This window comes from Microcaecilia unicolor, chromosome 1 (genome assembly GCF_901765095.1).
Source record: "Microcaecilia unicolor chromosome 1, aMicUni1.1, whole genome shotgun sequence".
NCBI lineage: Eukaryota > Metazoa > Chordata > Amphibia > Gymnophiona > Siphonopidae > Microcaecilia > Microcaecilia unicolor.
In genome coordinates, this window is record NC_044031.1 from 24,384,108 (window position 1) to 24,404,402 (window position 20,295).

At 47.6% G+C, this 20,295-nt stretch overlaps 2 protein-coding genes across 2 annotated transcripts in view; one reads left to right on the top strand and one right to left on the bottom strand.

Annotated features, from left to right (window-relative positions):
• The window catches only part of LOC115463370 (gastrula zinc finger protein XlCGF26.1-like), a 952,960-nt gene that overhangs the window by 658,037 nt on the left and 274,628 nt on the right, over positions 1 to 20,295 (bottom strand). The window lies entirely within an intron of this gene.
• LOC115463343 (oocyte zinc finger protein XlCOF6-like) overlaps positions 5,180 to 20,295 on the top strand; it is a 389,691-nt gene continuing 374,575 nt past the window's right edge. The window contains exons 1-3 of the mRNA XM_030193759.1: positions 5,180 to 5,350; positions 12,442 to 12,568; positions 18,938 to 19,051. Of these exons, the coding sequence (XP_030049619.1) occupies positions 5,324 to 5,350; positions 12,442 to 12,568; positions 18,938 to 19,051 (268 nt within the window). The 5' untranslated portion in view covers positions 5,180 to 5,323. The remainder of the gene's footprint in view (positions 5,351 to 12,441; positions 12,569 to 18,937; positions 19,052 to 20,295) is intronic.

Sequence of the window (20,295 nt, forward strand, 5' to 3'; positions counted from 1 at the left end):
GGGAGGGGAGAGAGAGGCATGTATTCCACCTTCCCCCCCAAATTTCAGGGCCGGCTATGTCCAGAGAGAGAGCCCGTTCTTAAAATTTTACCAGCACACCCCCGTTCATATCCTTCATGTGAAACAAGTTACCAGCTGAGATTTCTGAAGAAGGAAACATTGAATTATGAATTGTGATTTGTGCACAAAAAGGAGCAATCCTAAGAGTAGTTAGTGCTGGGATTTGATTCTATAGTTGTTGGACCCCCCCCCCCCCCCCCCACACACACACACACTTGTTATTAACGACTCATAAGAGTGACTTAAAAGTAAGCAGCAAAAATTACCACCTATGCTTGAGGGGCAGCACTTTAACATACAAAGCCCCGAGTGACATAGAGGGGCATAACTGAACGAAAACGTCTATCTCCATGGGTGTTTATCTCCGAGAACAGGTCCGTGAAGGGGCGGACCGAACCGTATTTTCGAAAAAAATAGACGTCCATGTTTTATTCGACAATTTGTGAGCTGGGCGTTTTTGTTTTTCAGTGATAATGGAAAATGAAAGTGCCCAGCTCAAAAACGAATAAATCCAAGGCATTTGTTCGTGGGAGGGGCCAGGATTCGTAGTGCACTGGTCCCCTTCACATGCCAGGACACCAACCGGGCACCCTAGGGGGCACTTTTACCAAAACAAAAAAAAAGGTAAAAGAGCTCCCAGGTGCATAGCACCCTTCCCTTGGGTGTTGAGCCCCCCAAATCCCCCTCAAAACCCACCGCCCACAAGTCTACACCATTACTATAGCCCTAAGGGGTGAAGGGGGACACCTACATGTGGGTATAGTGGGTTTGGGAGGGTTGGACGACTAAGCATTAAGCAGCACAATTGTAACAGGTAGGGGGAGGTGGGCCTGGGTCCACCTGCCTGAAGTCCAGTGCACCCCCTAACAACTGCTCCAGGGACCTGCATACTGCTGCCAGGGAGGTGGGTATGACATTTGAGGGTGAAAATAAAAAGTTGTGAAACATCATTTTTTGTGGTGGGAGGGGGTTAGTGACCACTGGGGGAGTCAGGGGAGGTCATCCCCGATTCCCTCTGGGGGTAATCTGGTCATTTAGGGCACTTTTTGGGGCCTTATTCATGAAAAAACAGGGTCCAGGAAAAGTGCCCTAAATTCTAGCTACAAACGCATACTTTTTTTCCATTATCAGCGAAAGGCGCCCATCTCTCCTCGGCCGATAACCACGCCCCAGTTCCACCTTCGCCACGCCCCCGTCAACTTTGTACGCTTCCGCGATGGAGTGCAGTTGAAAACGTCCAAAATCGGCTTTCCATTATACCGATTTATTCGTTTTTGTGAGATAAACGTCTATCTCCCGATTTGGGTCGAAATCTAGGCGTTTTTCTCTTTCAATTATAAGGTGGATAGCCTTTTCTTTTATTATTACTATTTTTAAACAATTTCTTCTTCTAAAGTGTATTGGAGCAAATATATGTTCCATGGCCCCGTATGTATTTTAGAAAAGGTGCCACATTCAGCAAGAGCCCCTTTTACCAAGCTGCGGCAAAAGGGGGCTGGCACTGGTGTCAGCACGTGTATTACATGTTTTACCGCAACTGGCAAAAAGTATGTGTAAGTCAGATTGCAATGTGAGATAATGGGGCCCGTTTTCTAAGCTGCGCTAAAAGGGGCTGTGCGCAATGATTAGCGTGTGGGTTGTCCCGCGCACTGAGGCCACTTTTAGCATGGCTGTAAGATGGCTGCATTTCCATTTTTCCCCACTAATGAGCCCTATTTAATAGGCAGAAAGGGCTCATGCGCTAACCATGCACTAATTGGTTGACTTGCGGTAATGTAGCTGGACTAACCGATTAGCATTGGGCATGCCTACTCTGCGCCCTATTACTCTGGGCACAAAAGCTTTGTGTCTCTTTCAAGTAACCAAGTACTACCACAACTACTACTTATCATTTCTATAGCTACTAAGACATGCGCAGCGCTGTACACTGGACATGACCTGACAGTCCCTGCTCAACAGAGCTTACAATCTAATTAGGCCAGACAAACAGGACAAATAAGAGATACGGGAATTACTAAGGTGGGAATGATAAAACATGGGTACTGAGCAAGTGAATAAGGGTTAGGAGTTAAAAGCAGCATAAAAAGGTGGTCTTTTAGCCTAGATTTGAAGACAGCCAGAGATGGAGCTTGGCGTACCGGCTCAGGGAATCTATTCCAGGCATATGGTGCAGCAATATAAAAGGAACGGAGTCTGGAGTTAGCAGTGGAGGAGAAGGGTGCAGATAAGAGAGATTTACCCAGTGAATGCAGTTCCCAGGGAGGAGTGTAGGGAGAGATGAAAGGTAGAGAGGTACTGAGGAGCTGCAGAGTGAATGCACTTGTAAGTCAATAAGAGGAGTTTGAACTGTATGTTTCACTATAGCTGTGTCAGGGTTGAAACATGCCACATGCCGGCCACTGGTCCCGGAGTTTGCAACTAGCTGTAAAAGCTAAGTTTTAATCAATTCTAAAAAGTTCTTGAGTCTTAAATGAATAAGCTTTTAGCATTTTGATATTATTGGAAAGAAATAAAAGTAAAAAATACAGTTATATTATTGATTAAAATGAAGAAATCATTAGGACCTATGAAGAGGCAATGGCGTGTTACGAGAGAGGAGAGTTTATTGGTCCCTTGACAAATGAACCCGCCGTTGCACTGCTTGTGCCGCTGAGGTCCTTGAAATGAAACATTAAAATTGGGTATATTGTAATTAATTTGGTGGATACAGAAAAAAAGGTCAATAGAAATAGAAGAAAAGAAAACAGAGAAAAGAAAATAAGACACCTTTTTTATTGGACTAAATACATTTTTTGATTAGCTTTCGAAGGTAGCCCTTCTTCGTCAGATCCGAAAAAGCTAATCAAAAAATGCATTAAGTTAGTCCAATAAAAAAGGTGTCTTATTTTCTTTTCTCTGTTTTATTTTCTTCTATTTCTGTTGACTGGCTTTAGAAGTGGACTGACACGGCTACCACATCTCTCTAGAAAAAAAGAAAAGAGATTAAGTCATTTCTGGAGTTTGATGTGATTGATGGAGTAGTCTATGATCTACTTTGAACTATGATACACTGAGAGTATACAATACTAGAACAAAGCAGCTGCGGCAGCAAAATCTGTTGCATCTGGCCACTAGGCAAGAAATGTGACCTGACAATACTGACCAGTCAGAACTTTTTTTTTTTGTTGTTGTTACATTTGTACCCCGCGCTATCCCACTCATGGCAGGCTCAATGCGGCTTACATGGGGCAATGGAGGGTTAAGTGATTTTGCCCAGAGTCACAAGGAGCTGCCTGTGCCTGAAGTGGAAATCCAACTCAGTTCCTCAGTTCCCCAGGACCAAAGTCCACCACCCTAACCACTAGGCCACTCCTCCACTGTTGCTACTATTTCAGATTCTACATGGATTGTTGCTATTCCACTAGAAGTCGGCCCTTGCAGATCACCAATGTGGCCGCGCAGGCTTCTGCTTCTGTGAGTCTGATGTCCTGCACGTATGTGCAGGACGTCAGACTCACAGAAACAGATGCCTGCGCAGCCTTCTACATGGAATGTTGCTAGTGGAATAACAACATTCCATGTAGAATCTCCAATAGTATCTATTTTATTTTGGTTACATTTGTACCCTGCGCTTTCCCACTCATGGCAGGCTCAATGCAGCTTACATGGGGCAATGGAGGGTTAAGTGATTTTGCCCAGAGTCACAAGGAGCTGCCTGTGCCAGGAATCGAACTCAGTTCCCCAGGACTAAAGTCCACCACTCTAACCACTAGGCCACTCAATATGGCCGAGCAGGCTTCTGTTTCTGTGAGTTTGATGTCCTGCACGTACGTGCAGGACGTCAGACTCACAGAAACAGAAGCCTGCGCAGCCTTCTACATGGAATGTTGCTAGTGGAATAGCAACATTCCATGCAGAATCTCCAATAGTAGCAACATTCCATGTAGAAGTCGGCCCTTGCAGATCACCAATGTGGCCGCGCAGGCTTCTGCTTCTGTGAGTCTGATGTCCTGCACGTATGTGCAGGACGTCAGACTCACAGAAACAGATGCCTGCGCAGCCTTCTACATGGAATGTTGCTAGTGGAATAACTGAAACCACTTAAATCTCCCTTATCCACAAAACTCTTTGGTAACTTAAATGCACTTCACATGGCAGTGTTTACGGATGTCTACGCTTATATATCGCTGTGAATCTAAGGTAGTCTTTAACCCGAGTCCCTGATGCAAGTTTTGAAACCCGCGGCGTCGGGCGCAATTTAGGGGAAGCCTAAGTGGATCACACCAGCGAGAGACATGGACTAGAACTCAAGATAAGTTCTTTTAGAGTTCTTTATTTATTTATAACACGTATATAATTTTGGCACTTTTTGAGTTTGTTTGTCACAGCATTAAAAACAGCACTAATAGTTAATTGAGGGAAGACCCTATGAAGAGATGCTGAGCCACTAGGCAGAAATTTATGAGATTGCCTTTTAGTGGTATCGTCCGAGGGTTCCCAAAAATGAGTCAATTTATGAAGGCATTGAAATAAGATACATGGATGTTTGAGTTTTGCAATCATTAAGGCGAACGTATTTCCTGTAAGTAGACTGTGGACATTCTCATAGTTCTTATCTTTGGATATGTGAAGTGCTAGTGGAATAACAACATTCCATGCAGAATCTCCAATAGTATCTATTTTATTTTGGTTACATTTGTACCCTGCGCTTTCCCACTCATGGCAGGCTCAATGCGGCTTACATGGGGCAATGGAGGGTTAAGTGACTTGCCCAGAGTCACAAGGAGCTGCCTGTGCCTGAAGTGGGAATCAAACTCAGTTCCTCAGTTCCCCAGGACCAAAGTCCACCACCCTAACCACTAGGCCACTCCTCCACTCACTTGGGAATTGGCCTTGTTATTATCCTTGCTGGAATTTTATTTTGCACTTTTATTCTGTAAATTATCTCCTTCTGTCCTGTGGATTTATTTTTTTTTAAACCTTAGCTGCTATAACGTTTGCAACGTATTAAACTGTTAAGGGAAATACTATTCTATCTGACTACATTTCCCAGCATTCATCCCCAAAACTACAGGCTTCATCTCCTCCTCCATTTGTGACATCACCTCCTCTGGCATGGGGGTGGGCGGGGCGAATTGTACAGGGGCCTTGAGAGATCTGGAAACACCGAATAGAATTAGAAGCTGAGCACCAGCGCCGATCCATCAAAGCCTAAAGCTGCCCTCCAACAGGTTAGGCAGCAGGAGTCAGGGCTGGAAATCCCGCTGTGGAGAAGGGCAGGAGAATGGCTGCAGGGCTTTGTGCTCAGCAGGTAGGAGACTGGCAGGAGGTGGGCAGCAGGGGATGCAGTGCCAGGCAATGTCATGCAACCTCTGATACACACATGGTGCATGGAGCAAGCAGACGAAAAAAAAAGTTCTTCTTCCTGGTTCCCCTCCCTTCACAGGGGCTGGAAATGGTGCTGTGGAGAAGGGCAGGAGAATGGCTGCAGGGCTTTGTGCTCAGCAGGTAGGAGACTGGCAGGAGGTGGGCAGCAGGGGATGCAGTGCCAGGCAATGTCATGCAACCTGTGATACACACATGGTGCATGGAGCAAGCAGACGAAAAAGAAAGTTCTTCTTCCTGGTTCCCCTCCCTTCACAGGGGCTGGAAATGGTGCTGTGGAGAAGGGCAGGAGAATGGCTCTTGGGCTTTGTGCTCAGCAGGTAGGAGACTGGCAGGAGGTGGGCAGCAGGGGATGCAGTGCCAGGCAATGTCATGCAACCTCTGATACACACATGGTGCATGGAGCAAGCAGACGAAAAAGAAAGTTCTTCTTCCTGGTTCCCCTCCCTTCACAGGGGCTGGAAATGGTGCTGTGGAGAAGGGCAGGAGAATGGCTGCAGGGCTTTGTGCTCAGCAGGTAGGAGACTGGCAGGAGGTGGGCAGCAGGGGATGCAGTGCCAGGCAATGTCATGCAACCTCTGATACACACATGGTGCATGGAAAGTTCTTCTTCCTGGTTCCCCTCCCTTCACAGGGCTGCTGCTCCTGAGCCAGCAAAGAGGGAGCCAGGGCAGGAGAATGGCTGCAGGGCTTTGTGCTCAGCAGGTAGGAGACTGGCAGGAGGTGGGCAGCAGGGGATGCAGTGCCAGGCAATGTCATGCAACCTCTGATACACACATGGTGCATGGAGCAAGCAGACGAAAAAAAAAGTTCTTCTTCCTGGTTCCCCTCCCTTCACAGGGGCTGGAAATGGTGCTGTGGAGAAGGGCAGGAGAATGGCTGCAGGGCTTTGTGCTCAGCAGGTAGGAGACTGGCAGGAGGTGGGCAGCAGGGGATGCAGTGCCAGGCAATGTCATGCAACCTCTGATACACACATGGTGCATGGAGCAAGCAGACGAAAAAGAAAGTTCTTCTTCCTGGTTCCCCTCCCTTCACAGGGGCTGGAAATGGTGCTGTGGAGAAGGGCAGGAGAATGGCTGCAGGGCTTTGTGCTCAGCAGGTAGGAGACTGGCAGGAGGTGGGCAGCAGGGGATGCAGTGCCAGGCAATGTCATGCAACCTGTGATACACACATGGTGCATGGAGCAAGCAGACGAAAAAGAAAGTTCTTCTTCCTGGTTCCCCTCCCTTCACAGGGGCTGGAAATGGTGCTGTGGAGAAGGGCAGGAGAATGGCTCTTGGGCTTTGTGCTCAGCAGGTAGGAGACTGGCAGGAGGTGGGCAGCAGGGGATGCAGTGCCAGGCAATGTCATGCAACCTGTGATACACACATGGTGCATGGAGCAAGCAGACGAAAAAGAAAGTTCTTCTTCCTGGTTCCCCTCCCTTCACAGGGGCTGGAAATGGTGCTGTGGAGAAGGGCAGGAGAATGGCTGCAGGGCTTTGTGCTCAGCAGGTAGGAGACTGGCAGGAGGTGGGCAGCAGGGGATGCAGTGCCAGGCAATGTCATGCAACCTCTGATACACACATGGTGCATGGAGCAAGCAGACGAAAAAGAAAGTTCTTCTTCCTGGTTCCCCTCCCTTCACAGGGGCTGGAAATGGTGCTGTGGAGAAGGGCAGGAGAATGGCTGCAGGGCTTTGTGCTCAGCAGGTAGGAGACTGGCAGGAGGTGGGCAGCAGGGGATGCAGTGCCAGGCAATGTCATGCAACCTGTGATACACACATGGTGCATGGAGCAAGCAGACGAAAAAGAAAGTTCTTCTTCCTGGTTCCCCTCCCTTCACAGGGGCTGGAAATGGTGCTGTGGAGAAGGGCAGGAGAATGGCTCTTGGGCTTTGTGCTCAGCAGGTAGGAGACTGGCAGGAGGTGGGCAGCAGGGGATGCAGTGCCAGGCAATGTCATGCAACCTCTGATACACAAGCAGAAGAAGAAACGAGCCTGGCGGCACTGCCCAATGCATTCCTGGGGCTCTAAGGAAGTTGTGGTCTTTATTCCCTGCAGCCCCAGAGGCTCTTCTTCCTGGTTCCCCTCTCTTCACAAGGCAGTTGCTCCTCCTGCTTCATAAGGCTCTCAGGTTCTGCTGCCTGTGATCTCTTTAGAGCTTCAGAAAATAAGACATAAAATTTAGAAATAAATGCGTAACAGAATTTCAGGTCCCCGACATAAATTATTCAAAAGTTTTATTTTTCAGTAACTGAAAAAAAAAAAAAGGAGAACGTTTATAGTGTCAACCTTTCTGTTTCCAAATCAGCAGAAAACGTTCAACCTGGAATATATGAACTGCAGTTCGAAGAAGAAATATGTACCAATGAGTTTATTTAGAGTGTTCTAGAGGTGTGCATGGCCAACCCCCTCCCCCCTCTTTTCTTCATGTTGATTTAAAGGAAATTTTCCCAGATTTTTTTGGGCATATTTTCATGTTGGTTTCACATAACCTTTCTTCTGGTGCACAGTGTATAAGGGCTAGAACTTTGTTAAATGTGGAAATCGGTTGCGTGGATTTGCTCATACATTAACCCCCCCCCAAAAAAAATTCTATAAATTTATGTGTACAATAAATTAGAGTCAAAGTTGCACGCAGGGGCGGCCCAAGGCAAGATGCCTCCTGAGGCAGGGCAGAGATGCCCCCCCCCCCCCAGGCCAAGTTCTGGCATCTCCCCCCTTCCTTCCTCCACCCCATTCCCGGAGTTTACCTTCTTTCTCTGTTTTTCAGAGGTAGCGATTCCCATATGCTGTCCTGCCGACTCCACCGGCCTTGTCTCCACTGCTTCCGCCTCTGAGGAAATAGGAAGTTACACCACAGAGGCGGATACCGGCAGCGTATGGGAATCGTTGCTGCCACTTGCTTTTGGGGGAAGGAAGGGGGGAGATGCTGCTCGTAGAAGAGTGCCCCCTGCGGCCCCTGCCTCAGGAGGCCTAATGGTCAGGCCGCCCCAGTTGCACATGCAAATGATAAGACTAGTGCCAGGTACGTATATAAATTGGTGAACTAGCTGCTAATCCATATTCACTAATAAAGGGCTATTATTATATATTTATTTAAAAATTTCTAGGTACATTACATAATCACGCTGGTGGTTGGGAGGCGGGGATAGTGCTGGGCAGACTTATACTGTCTGTGCCCTGAAGAGGACAGGTACAAATCAAAGTAGGGTATACACAAAAAGTAGCACATACGAGTTTATCTTGTTGGGCAAACTGGATGGACCGTGCAGGTCTTTTTCTGCCGTCATCTACTATGTTACTATGTTACATCACATGCACAATAGTAAAACCTCATACATATTATACACAATTCAGACAAACTCAGTACACACATAAAATTTCTCTTCATAGGGCACAAATTTCTAATACTCATATATAATAGTAACATAGTAGATGACGGCAGAAAAAGAACTGCACGGTCCATCCAGTCTGCCCAACAAGATAACTCATATGTGCTTCTTTTTGTGTATACCCTACCCTTGATTTGTACCTGTGCTCTTCAGGGCACAGACCGTATAAGTTTGGCCAGCACTAGCCCAGCCTCCCAACCACCAGCCCCGCCTCCCAGCATCAGCTCTGCCATCCAATGTCCGCTAAGCTCCTGAGGATCCATTCCTTCAGCACAGGATTCCTTTATGCTTATCCCACGCATGTTTGAATTCCGTTACCGTTTTCATTTCCACCACCTCCCGCGGGAGGGCATTCCAAGCATCCACTACTCTCTCCGTGAAAAAATACTTCCTGACATTTTTCTTGAGTCTGCCCCCCTTCAATCTCATTTCATGTCCTCTCGTTCTACCATCTTCCCATCTCGGAAAAGGTTCGTTTGCGGATTAATACCTTTCAAATATTTGAACGTCTGTATCATATCACCCCTGTTTCTCCTTTCCTCCAGAGTATACATGTTTAGTTCAGCAAGTCTCTCCTCATACGTCTTGTAACGCAAATCCCATACCATTCTCGTAGCTTTTCTTTGCACCGCTTCGATTCTTTTTACATCCTTAACAAGATACGGCCTCCAAAACTGAACACAATACTCCAGGTGGGGCCTCACCAACAACTTATACAGGGGCATTAAAACTTCTTTTCTTCTGCTGGTCACACCTCTCTCTATACATCTATACAGCCTAGCAACCTTCTAGTTAAGGCCACCGCCTTGTCACACTATTTCGTCGCCTTCAGATCCTCAGATACTATCACCCCAAGATCCCTCTCCCCGTCCGTACCTAGCAGACTCTCACCGCCTTAACACATACGTCTCCTGTGGATTTCTACTCCCTAAGTGCATCACTTTGCAATAGAACACTTATCTTAAATGAACAAGTCATCGGTCCGACACAGCGCTATGTTTCGCTACCGTAGCTGCTTCAGGGAATTCATTTACACTAGAGACCCGGCACGTTTGTCTTCTATTGGTTTAATACAAGACAAAAGTGCCGAGTCTCTAGTGAAAACGAATTCCCTGAAGCAGCTATGGTAGCAAAACATAGCGCTGTGTCGGACCGATGGATATGAGTACAGCTTTCTGAGTTCCCACAGCGAGAAGCAGTATACTGGAAATGTGTGCATTATTTGAAATTTAAATTTGAAGGGTTTCTATATTTGAATTATTTCAAATATGCAAAAAAAAAAAATAGACCGATAAGGATTTTGTGTGGTGTACAAGTTTGAAGGTTTCACCCACTATTCTGATGGAAAGGAACCTTTTTTTGTAATTAGTATATTAGGTGGGGCTCCTTATATATTATTCTAAGACCAGGTTAAAGCAGAATTCATCACCATCCCCTTGGTTTTGAATCTTATTCGAAATACTGATCGTAGTACAGCCAAAAACAAATTTGGAGGGCACATCATTACTCTCAAAGCTTGATAACAAAAGTATCTGCGTTTTGCTGCATTTAGGTTCAGATGGTTTGCCTTCATCCTCAGTTTATCGAGTGGCCTAATGGTTAGGGTGGTGGACTTTGGTCCTGGGGAACTGAGGAACTGAGTTCAATTCCCACTTCAGGCACAGGCAGCTCCTTGTGACTCTGGGCAAGTCACTTAACCCTCCATTGCCCCATGTAAGCCGCATTGAGCCTGCCATGAGTGGGAAAGCGCGGGGTACAAATGTAACAAAAATAAAATAGATACTATTGGAGATTCTACATGGAATGTTGCTACTATTGGAGATTCTACATGGAATGTTGCTATTCCACTAGCAACATTCCATGTAGAAGGCTGCGCAGGCTTCTGTTTCTGTGAGTGTACGTGCAGGACGTCAGACTCACAGAAGCAGAAGCCTGCGCGGCCACATTGGTGATCTGCAAGGGCCGACTTCTAGTGGAATAGCAACATTCCATGTAGAATCTCAAATAGTAGCAACAGTGGAGGAGTGGCCTAGTGGTTAGGGTGGTGGACTTTGGTCCTGGGGAACTGAGGTCGATTCCCACTTCAGGCACAGGCAGCTCCTTGTGACTCTGGCCAAGTCACTTAACCCTCCATTGCCCCAGGTACAAATAAGTACCTGTATATAATATGTAAGCCGCATTGAACCTGCTATGAGTGGGAAAGCACGGGGTTCAAATGTAATAAAATAAATAAGTGTCCCACTGCACTATGTGCAGCCCGAATCACTCCTTGTGTGTGTGTGTGAGTGAGTGAGTGAGTGAGACTAACAAGTTAGTTACTTCTTCCATTAAAGACCTGGTTGAAGAGCCAAGATTTCACCTGCTTCCTGAAGTAGAGATAATCTTATGTTAAGTGGATCCTTTCAGGCAGTGCATTCCAGAGTGTGGGGGCTACTCCGGAAAAGGCTTGCTTGCGGGTATCACATCGTGTAATGTTTTTTGGAGAGGGTGTGGTTAGTGAAAGTCTTTGGGAGGACCTTAGTGTCCTGGGCGGTGTGTGGAGGATCATCCTATTCTTCAGGTACTCAGGGCCTTTTCCTTACAGGGCCTTGAAGATCAGACATAGAGTTTTAAATTTAGCCCTGTATTGTACTGGTAGCCAATGAAGTTTTTGCAAAAACGGTGTGATATGGTCACGTCGCTTGCAACCTTCTGTGAGTCTTGCTGCTGCATTCTGAATCAACTGGAGCTGGTGCAGGCCCTTTGTAGTCAGACCATCGTATAGTGCATTGCAGTAATCCAGTCTTGATGTTACCATGGCACGTACAACTGGGATACTAGCCTAGTATCACGGTTCTAGGTCAGTTCCCACCACACCAGGGAAAACAAATCCCATCCATAACCCAAAAAATACAAAACACACTAGGACAAGTAATCTCCCTCCCTTTTCTCTTCCATATTGTTTCGGGGGGGGGGGGGGGGGGGAGAGGCAGCACCCCCTCACACCCCCACGTTATCTTTACATATCCCTTTCCCCTTCCAGACATGCAGTTCACTAGGTTTCAACCTAATTCAGCTCCTCAAAATGACACACTAATTAACGATTTATAACAAATTACTACTCTACCTATGAGAAGTTATTCTGTTATTATACGTCCTCTGTGTACATCCGTCTGCTGCTCTAACCTCCTTGTTTCAAACACCATTAAAAAGAAAAAAAGCACCACCAGGGCTTATGCGACCCGATACAAGAAAGAAGCTACAGGCTAGAGAGAGTGGGAAAAATCCGGGGGGGGGGGGGGGGGGGGGGGATTGTCCGAATGGGAACTCACCGGATACCAGTATCGCATCATACCACATGCCATGAGTTTAGCTTGTTGGACAGGCCGTGCAGGTCTTTATCGGCTGTCATCTAGTATGTTAATTAAAACCAAAAACCAGAAACTCTTTTTAGACTATGCAGATTTATCCAGGCGATGGCATTTAATATATATATTTTTTTGGTCTGGTGTTAGAGAATCTTTTCTGCAAACCCTGAAGTCCATAGGGGAAAACAACTCCAGGGGCAACTCTGAGGGGGCATCGAGTCTTCAATGATCTGAAATCTAATGCATTGTGAGCACCTCCACCTTGTCCCTGAGTGAGTTTCTGGTTTGTATTTCAGATGCGAGTGACGTTTGAGGACATCGCTGTCTCTTTCTCCCAGGAGGAGTGGGGGTATTTAGATGAAGGGCAGAAGGAGCTTTACAGGGAGGTGATGAAGGAGAATTATCAGACCCTGATCTCACTGGGTAAGCATTGTATTTGCATTTTTAGCAGATAATGGCGTGTGGGGGCCCCTTGAGGCATTTTCCTATATTTGCGGCATTCGGAAGCTTCCAAGTATGATCAGCATCCGACACAACCTTGCTCTCTTTCCTAAAGTACCACACAACACTGATCCAAAAATCAGGCACTTGGTGTATATGATCAGTATCCACACTTTGTTCTCATAGTGTGTTTTCCAGTGCAGTATTCAACAGATAAACCAGTCCAACTTTCACCCAAGAGTCTCAGAGGGGCATTTTCGATACGACATCTAAGTCCAACTTTAGACGTTTTGCAAAAAAATGCCCAAAATCTGAATAAGAAAGAAGTTCATTTTCCAAAAAGAAAAATGTCTTATCTTTTGTTTTCAAAAATACTGTTTCTAACAAGGTTTTGTGCTTTGGACGTTTTGTTTTTTGGTCCATTTTCCGGAAAAGAATAAAAAGTCCAAGTGAAAAATGTAGAAAATCAAGCCATTGGGATGTGGGTGAAGCCAGCATTTCTAGTAGACTGGTCTCCCAGACAACCCAGGAGATAAATGGGGCACCTTAGTGAACTTCAAAAACATGTTCCCAGGTACACATCTCATCGTTGCTCCCTTATTTTGTCTGCTGAGCCCCCCAAAACCCACTACCCCCAACTGCACACCACTACATAGCCCTTATGGGTGAAGGGGACACCTATATGTGGGTACAGTGGGTTTCTGGTGAGTTTTGGAGGCTCACAGTTTCCACCACAAATGTGACAGGTAGAGAGAGAGATAGGGACCTGAGTCCCCCAAGCCATGGTGCACTGCACTGACCACGACACTACTCCAGGGACCTGCATGTTGCTCTAATAGACCTGGCTCTAACATCTGAGGCTGTCATAGAGGTTGCTAAATCATAGTAACATAGTAACATAGTAGATGACAGCAGAAAAAGACCTGCATGGTCCATCCAGTCTGCCCAACAAGATAACTCATGTGTGCTACTTTTTGTGTATACCCTACTTTGATTTGTACCTGTGCTCTTCAGGGCACAGACCATATAAATCTGCCCAGCACTATCCCCGCCTCCCAACCACCAGCCCCACCTCCCACCACCGGTTCTGGCACAGACCATATAAGTCTGCCCAGCACCATCCCCACCTCCCAACCACCAGCCCCGCCTCCCACCACCGGTTCTGGCACAGACTGTATAAGTCTGCCCAGCACTATCCCTGCCTCCCAACCTCCAGTCCCGCCTCCCACCACCGGCTCTGGCACAGACCGTATAAGTCTGCCCAGCACTATCCCCGCCTCCCACCACCAGCTCTGGCACAGACCGTATAAGTCTGCCCAGCACCATCCCCACCTCCCAACCACCAGCCCCGCCTCCCACCACCGGTTCTGGCACAGACTGTATAAGTCTGCCCAGCACTATCCCTGCCTCCCAACCACCAGTCCCGCCTCCCACCACCGGCTCTGGCACAGACCGTATAAGTCTGCCCAGCACTATCCCCGCCTCCCAACCACCAGCCCCACCTCCCACCACCGGTTCTGGCACAGACCATATAAGTCTGCCCAGCACTATCCCCGCCTCCCAACCACCAGCCCCACCTCCCACCACCGGTTCTGGCACAGACCATATAAGTCTGCCCAGCACCATCCCCACCTCCCAACCTCCAGCCCTGCCTCCCACTACCGGCTCTGCTATCCAATCATGGTTAAGCTCCTGAGGATCCATTCCTTCTGATGACCTCTTTGCTTTTCTTCTTTCTATTGAACTGACCTATTTTTGAAAAATGCCCCTGCTTCTGTGTGGCAAATGTCCTTTGGAAATATGGTTCTTAGTTTTGTGTGTTCCATTTAAGTCCCACTGTCACTTGAACCACTTCTAGCTCTTAGTGGTTCCTTCCCATTCTTCCTACAGATCAGGCTTGGCCACCACATGGCCTGATGACTGAAAATTGCTATTAGTAAAAGACATCTGGAGGTGGCACCTGAAATGGACCCTTCACACCATCATTAAAAAGGCCGGACAGTGGCTGTACAATAGAAGTCCTTCACAACCATGTTCAGTGAACGCAGCCCAATACTACCGAGTTTTCTAAATGTTCTCAGCTCTTGGTGGTCCAGTGGAGAAGGGCTGAACTTGTTAAATAAGTCCCCTTGGGTATGGTACTCAAATCTCCAAGTCTCTGTTCTCCACCAGCTCCCAATCCCTAAACCCTGATTTCCATTCTTTCCCTTCTCTCCTTCTTCTCCTCCTTCACTTCCACCAACCTGAGCCTTTGCTCTTCATGATTTCCACCTTCCTTAACACCTCCAAGTCCTCTCTCTCTCTCTCTCTCTCTCTACCCCACCCCTCTCAATTTCTCCACTTCCTCTTCCTTCCTTGGGCTTTGACATCTAAATGACCTAACTGTTGCTTCTGCTGCTTCCTCCCTCTCTTCCCTTCTGTGGCTTGTGAAATGGAAACATCCAGCACCTTACAAAATGGCTGTTCAAGTGGTGCTTTCACATAGGGCTCAGTTATTACTCCCAGCCCAACGTCTGCTTTCATTGACAGCCTTGCATGGGTCGGGCATCAGCTGTTGGAGTCTGCACCAGGGGCGTAGCCAGACACCCAATTTTGGATGGGCCTGGGCCCAAGATGGGTGGGCAGAAGAACCCCACCCCATCCCACAGGTGGTTTGGTCTCTTCTTCTCTCGCCTGCATGCCATATGGTCTCTCAAATATCCCCCTTCTCCTGCACACCTTTTATATAGTAGATTTTCACCGGCAGTAAGGAGCAGCTAATACAGAGTATTCATGTTGTATTCACATTTGTGGGGGGTGAGAGGGGGTCACCCCCGATTCCCTCCAGTGGTCATCTGGTCATTTAGGGCACCCTTTCGTGCCTTATTCATTATAAAAACAGGTCTAGCTCAAAACGTCTTAGTTTTAGTCCTGGACATTTTTTTGTTCTGTTCCATTATGGCTGAAAAACATCCAAATATTAGGAACGCCCAGATCCCGCCTGATATGCCCCCTTGTGATTTGAAAGCACTTCTGACAGACTTCATAGAAAAACGTCTAAAAATTGGTTTTGAAAATACCAGTTTGGACGTTTTTGTGCTTAGGGCCGGTTCCCGCCCCCTGGCTCTGGGTGCCAGACCTATTCCTGCTGAAACCTGGTGTAAATTCCAGAAACTCATGGCATAGGATGAAGGTGAAAGGGGATGGACTCGGAAGGACATAAGAATAGCCATACTGGGTCAGACCAGTGGTCCATGTAGCCCAGTATCCTGCTTCCAACAGTGGCCAATCCAGGTCACAAGTACCTGGCAGACACCCAATTAGTAGCACCATGCCATGCTACCAATTCCAGGGCAAGTAGTGGCTTCCCCGTGTCTGTCTCAATAGCAGATTATGCACTTTTGCTCCAGGAACTTGTAACCTGAGGAAATACTTCTTCACGGAAAGGGTGGCGAATTCATGGAACAGCCTCCCGGTGGAAGCGGTGGAGACGAAAACAGTATCTGAATTCAAGAGAGCTTGGGACAAGTACGTAGGGTCTCTAAGGGAGAGTAGATGGCATGGCTGGGCAGAATGGATAGGCCGTATGGTCTTTATCTGCCTACATTTTCCTGTTTCTGTGACCTACCCGTGCCCCTTAGGGGTTGTGCACTATGGGATTTAGGTGCTCAGCGTCATAGAATAGCGTGCAGCCAGATGCGCATTCTAATTAACCTCAATAATTGGTTGTTAGCATCCAATTATTGATGATAATGTGAGACCCCGAGCGAGGGTTGGGCATGGACCGGTGAAATAACGCAGCTGGACGAAGGGATGCACACAAAATAAATATTTCTTTAAAGGAATCCCCGGGGCTGTTCCTTCACAGGGCCCAACACATATTGTGGGTAAACCTCTGTGGTTCAGGAAACACAATTATTAAGCAGGCCTCTAGCGGCAGGCCCAAACACAGTTTGTAATTGCCAGGGTTTCATTCCACAAGCACAGTCTATAGTTCTTGGTTTCGCTTCAGGTCACAGCAGCTAGATGTATTCGGTCAGGGCATAGATTGGGGCTTCAGTTCTTCCTTCCCTGGGCCTCCTTAACCTCAGCCTGGCCCTGTCTTTTAACTCCCCGGTATTGCTCCGCCCCTCCCACCTCACTTCCTCCCGGGGCGGGACCAGTGCTCTATAGGTGACCCAGGCTATCAGAGGGACCTTTCTTAAGGGTGAGGGGTAGTGTTCTATAAACCCCCTCACAGGTTATTAACAACTCGTTAGCCAGTTAAATCGCACACGCATCTCAGAAGCACGCCCAAATCTGGGCGTCACGTATAAAATCCAGGGTTGGTCAAGATTAAAAAGTTGCAGCCCCTCCCCCTTCCTGAAGTGATTCAAATTGTTTGTACTAAAATATATGAAGAGCCAAAGGGGATCATTTTCACATGCCAATTGCCATTATTGTGTATTATCTCCGCTTTACGATGGACTGCAGTAGAAGATTCCCCCTCACCTCACACATAATCTCCCCCATCAAGCGTTGCTCCCCTGAGAACTACTGCTATGTATTGTTCTGTGAATATTAGGGAAATATAAGTGAATATTCATAGGCGCCCGGTATAAGAGGCTTGGGGAGGCTAAGCCTCCCCAGCCGGGCGAGTGGCGCCATGAGTGTCCCCTTCCCTCCCTCTCCGTTTATTACTATATCTGCCCCGCGGCCGCGCCATCTTTAATTTACCTCCGCTCCGTCCCCATCATTGGCCGCATCATTTCAAAGCCTGCCCTGCTGCCCGTCTCTATTCCCCCCTCGCTCCCTTCGCGACGTGATTCGTTCTGCAGAGAGAGTCCCGCCTTCTGACATCATTTCCTCGAGGGCGGGACTCTGTCTGCAGAACGAATCACGTCGCGAAGGGAGCGAGGGGAGAATAGAGACGGGCAGCAGGGCGAGCTTTGAAATGATGCGGCCAACGCTGGGAGTGGGGACGCAGCGGAGGTAAATTAAAGATGGCACTGGGCAGATAGTAAGCAAGGGGAGGGAAAGGGGAGACCCAGGGCGCCGCTGGCCCAGATGGATGGAGGCAGGGGAGAGGAGAATCGGGCTGGGTATGGATGGAGGGGGGCAGGGGACAGAAGGGAATTGCTGGATGTGCATGGAGAGGAGAGTTGCTGGAATGGGTGGATAGAGGGGATGGCAGGGGAGAGAGGAGGGTTGCTGGACATGGGTGGGTGGCTAGAGGGGAGAGCAGGGTTGCTGGACATGGGTGGATGGAGGGCAGGGGAGAGAACAGGGTTGCTGGACATGGAAGGAGGGGAGGGCAGGGGAGAGAGGAGGGTTGCTGGACATGGATGGCTAGAGGGGAGAAGAGGGTTGGTGGACTTGGATGGATGGAGGACAGGGGAGAGAGGAGGGTTGCTGGACATGGATGGAGGGAAGGGAAGACAGGAAGGAGATGCACATGAATGAAGGGGAGAAATTCTAGACATGCATGGAAAGGAGGGAAGACAAAGGAAGGAGATACACATGGATGGAGGGGAAGGGAGAGAGAAAAAATGCTGGGCATGGATGGAGGGGAGGGAAGAGAGAGGAAGGAGATAAGATGAGGGAAAAGGGAGAAAACCTGCACATCGATGGAGAAAATAGGCAGAAGCTGGATCCACTGGACAGTCGAGTCTGCAGAGGACCCAGCTTTTACTTACGGATGTAAGGCAAGAAATGAAGAAGAAAGGCAGAAAGTAAAGAAATAAATGGAAAGGAAGCCCTGGAAACGGAGTTAAGTGGACAGATAGCAGCAGAATTGGATACTTGGCCAGCATGATCAGAAAAACAGTCACGAGACAACAAAGGTAGAAACGATCATTTTATTTTCATTATAGTGTTTGGAATATGTCCACTTTGAGAATCAGATGCTCAACATTAAAAGTTTATATTTTTTACTTATTTATGGCATTTCATCCCACATTAAACATGAATTAGGGTGTTTTGTGGCTCTACATGAGAATTGTGGTATTATGATCCCTTGTTTCATATTGTTGACGGTCTGAATTTTCCGTATGGGTGGTATATTGGTGTATTAGGTTCTGCCCAGTGTAATATTTATGGTACAGTAAGGTTCTAAGTGTGTTTTTGCACAAAGTTGTGCATAGTGTTTTGCAGTTGAGCAATTGTGGTTAGTATATGCTTTGAGCAACCACTTTATTCTTTGACATATGATACATAGCTAATATCTAAATTTAATAAAAGGTATTAATTGAATTTTTTTTTTTCTGTGTGTTATCAGACAATTATGGATTTAAGCTCCTCCCATGGCCCCACCCCTAACCCCGCCCCCTTTAGCCTCCCCAAACAGTTGGACCACCGACCGCCTATGTGAATATTCATTTTTCTTCCTGGAAGCAGGCTATGAAAGGATCAGTCCTGAGGTGTTATCGAGGATTAAAGTAGAGGAAGAGCCATATGTCCAAGATTCCCAGGAGTCAGGAGGGAAAGAACCTACTCGGTCACACACAGGTGAGTGATAATAGCTGCACATCAATTACGCAATGAATTGCAACTAACATTTTTAATCACATGTTTAATTGCATAAAGCATCCCCTTTTCATTTCCTCCTGTACTGTGCAAAATATAGACAGCAGATATAAATTCTCAAAACTGACATTTCATTTCCTAAACTAAAAACAAAAATAATTTATTCTTACCTTGAATGTCGGGTGATTTTATTTTTCTAATCCTCTTGTTTCCTGTCTCTGGTTCTGCTTCCCTCTGTCTGGGCAGCATCGCCTCCCTTCCATCCATCCATGGGCAGCGTAGCCTTCTTCCCATCCAAATCATCTTGTTTCCTGTCTCTGGTTCTGCTTCCCTCTGTCTGGGCAGCTTCGCCTCCCTTCCATCCATCCATGGGCAGCATAGCCTTCTTCCCATCCAAATCATCTTGTTTCCTGTCTCTTTTTCTGCTTCCCTCTGTCTGGGCAGCATCGCCTCCCTCCCATCCATCCATGGGCAGCATAGCCTTCTCCTCCCATCCATCCATGGGCAGCGTAGCCTTCTTCCCAACCAAATCATCTTGTTTCCTGTCTCTGGTTCTGCTTCCCTCTGTCTGGGCAGCATTGCCTCCCTTCCATCCATCCATGGGCAGCATAGCCTTCTCCTCCCATCCATCCATGGGCAGCGTAGCCTTCTTCCCAACCAAATCATCTTGTTTCCTGTCTCTGGTTCTGCTTCCCTCTGTCTGGGCAGCATCGCCTCCCTTCCATCCATCCATGGGCAGCATAGCCTTCTCCTCCCATCCATCCATGGGCAGCGTAGCCTTCTTCCCAACCAAATCATCTTGTTTCCTGTCTCTGGTTCTGCTTCCCTCTGTCTGGGCAGCATCGCCTCCCTTCCATCCATCCATGGGCAGCATAGCCTTCTCCTCCCATCCATCCATGGGCAGCGAAGCCTTCTTCCCAACCAAATCATCTTGTTTCCTGTCTCTGGTTCTGCTTCCCTCTGTCTGGGCAGCATCGCCTCCCTTCCATCCATCCATGGGCAGCATAGCCTTCTCCTCCCATCCATCCATGGGCAGCGTAGCCTTCTTCCCAACCAAATCATCTTGTTTCCTGTCTCTGGTTCTGCTTCCCTCTGTCTGGGCAGCTTTGCCTCCCTTCCATCCATCCATGGGCAGCATAGCCTTCTTCCCATCCAAATCATCTTGTTTCCTGTCTCTGGTTTTGCTTCCCTCTTTCTGGGCAGCATCGCCTCCCTTCCATCCATCC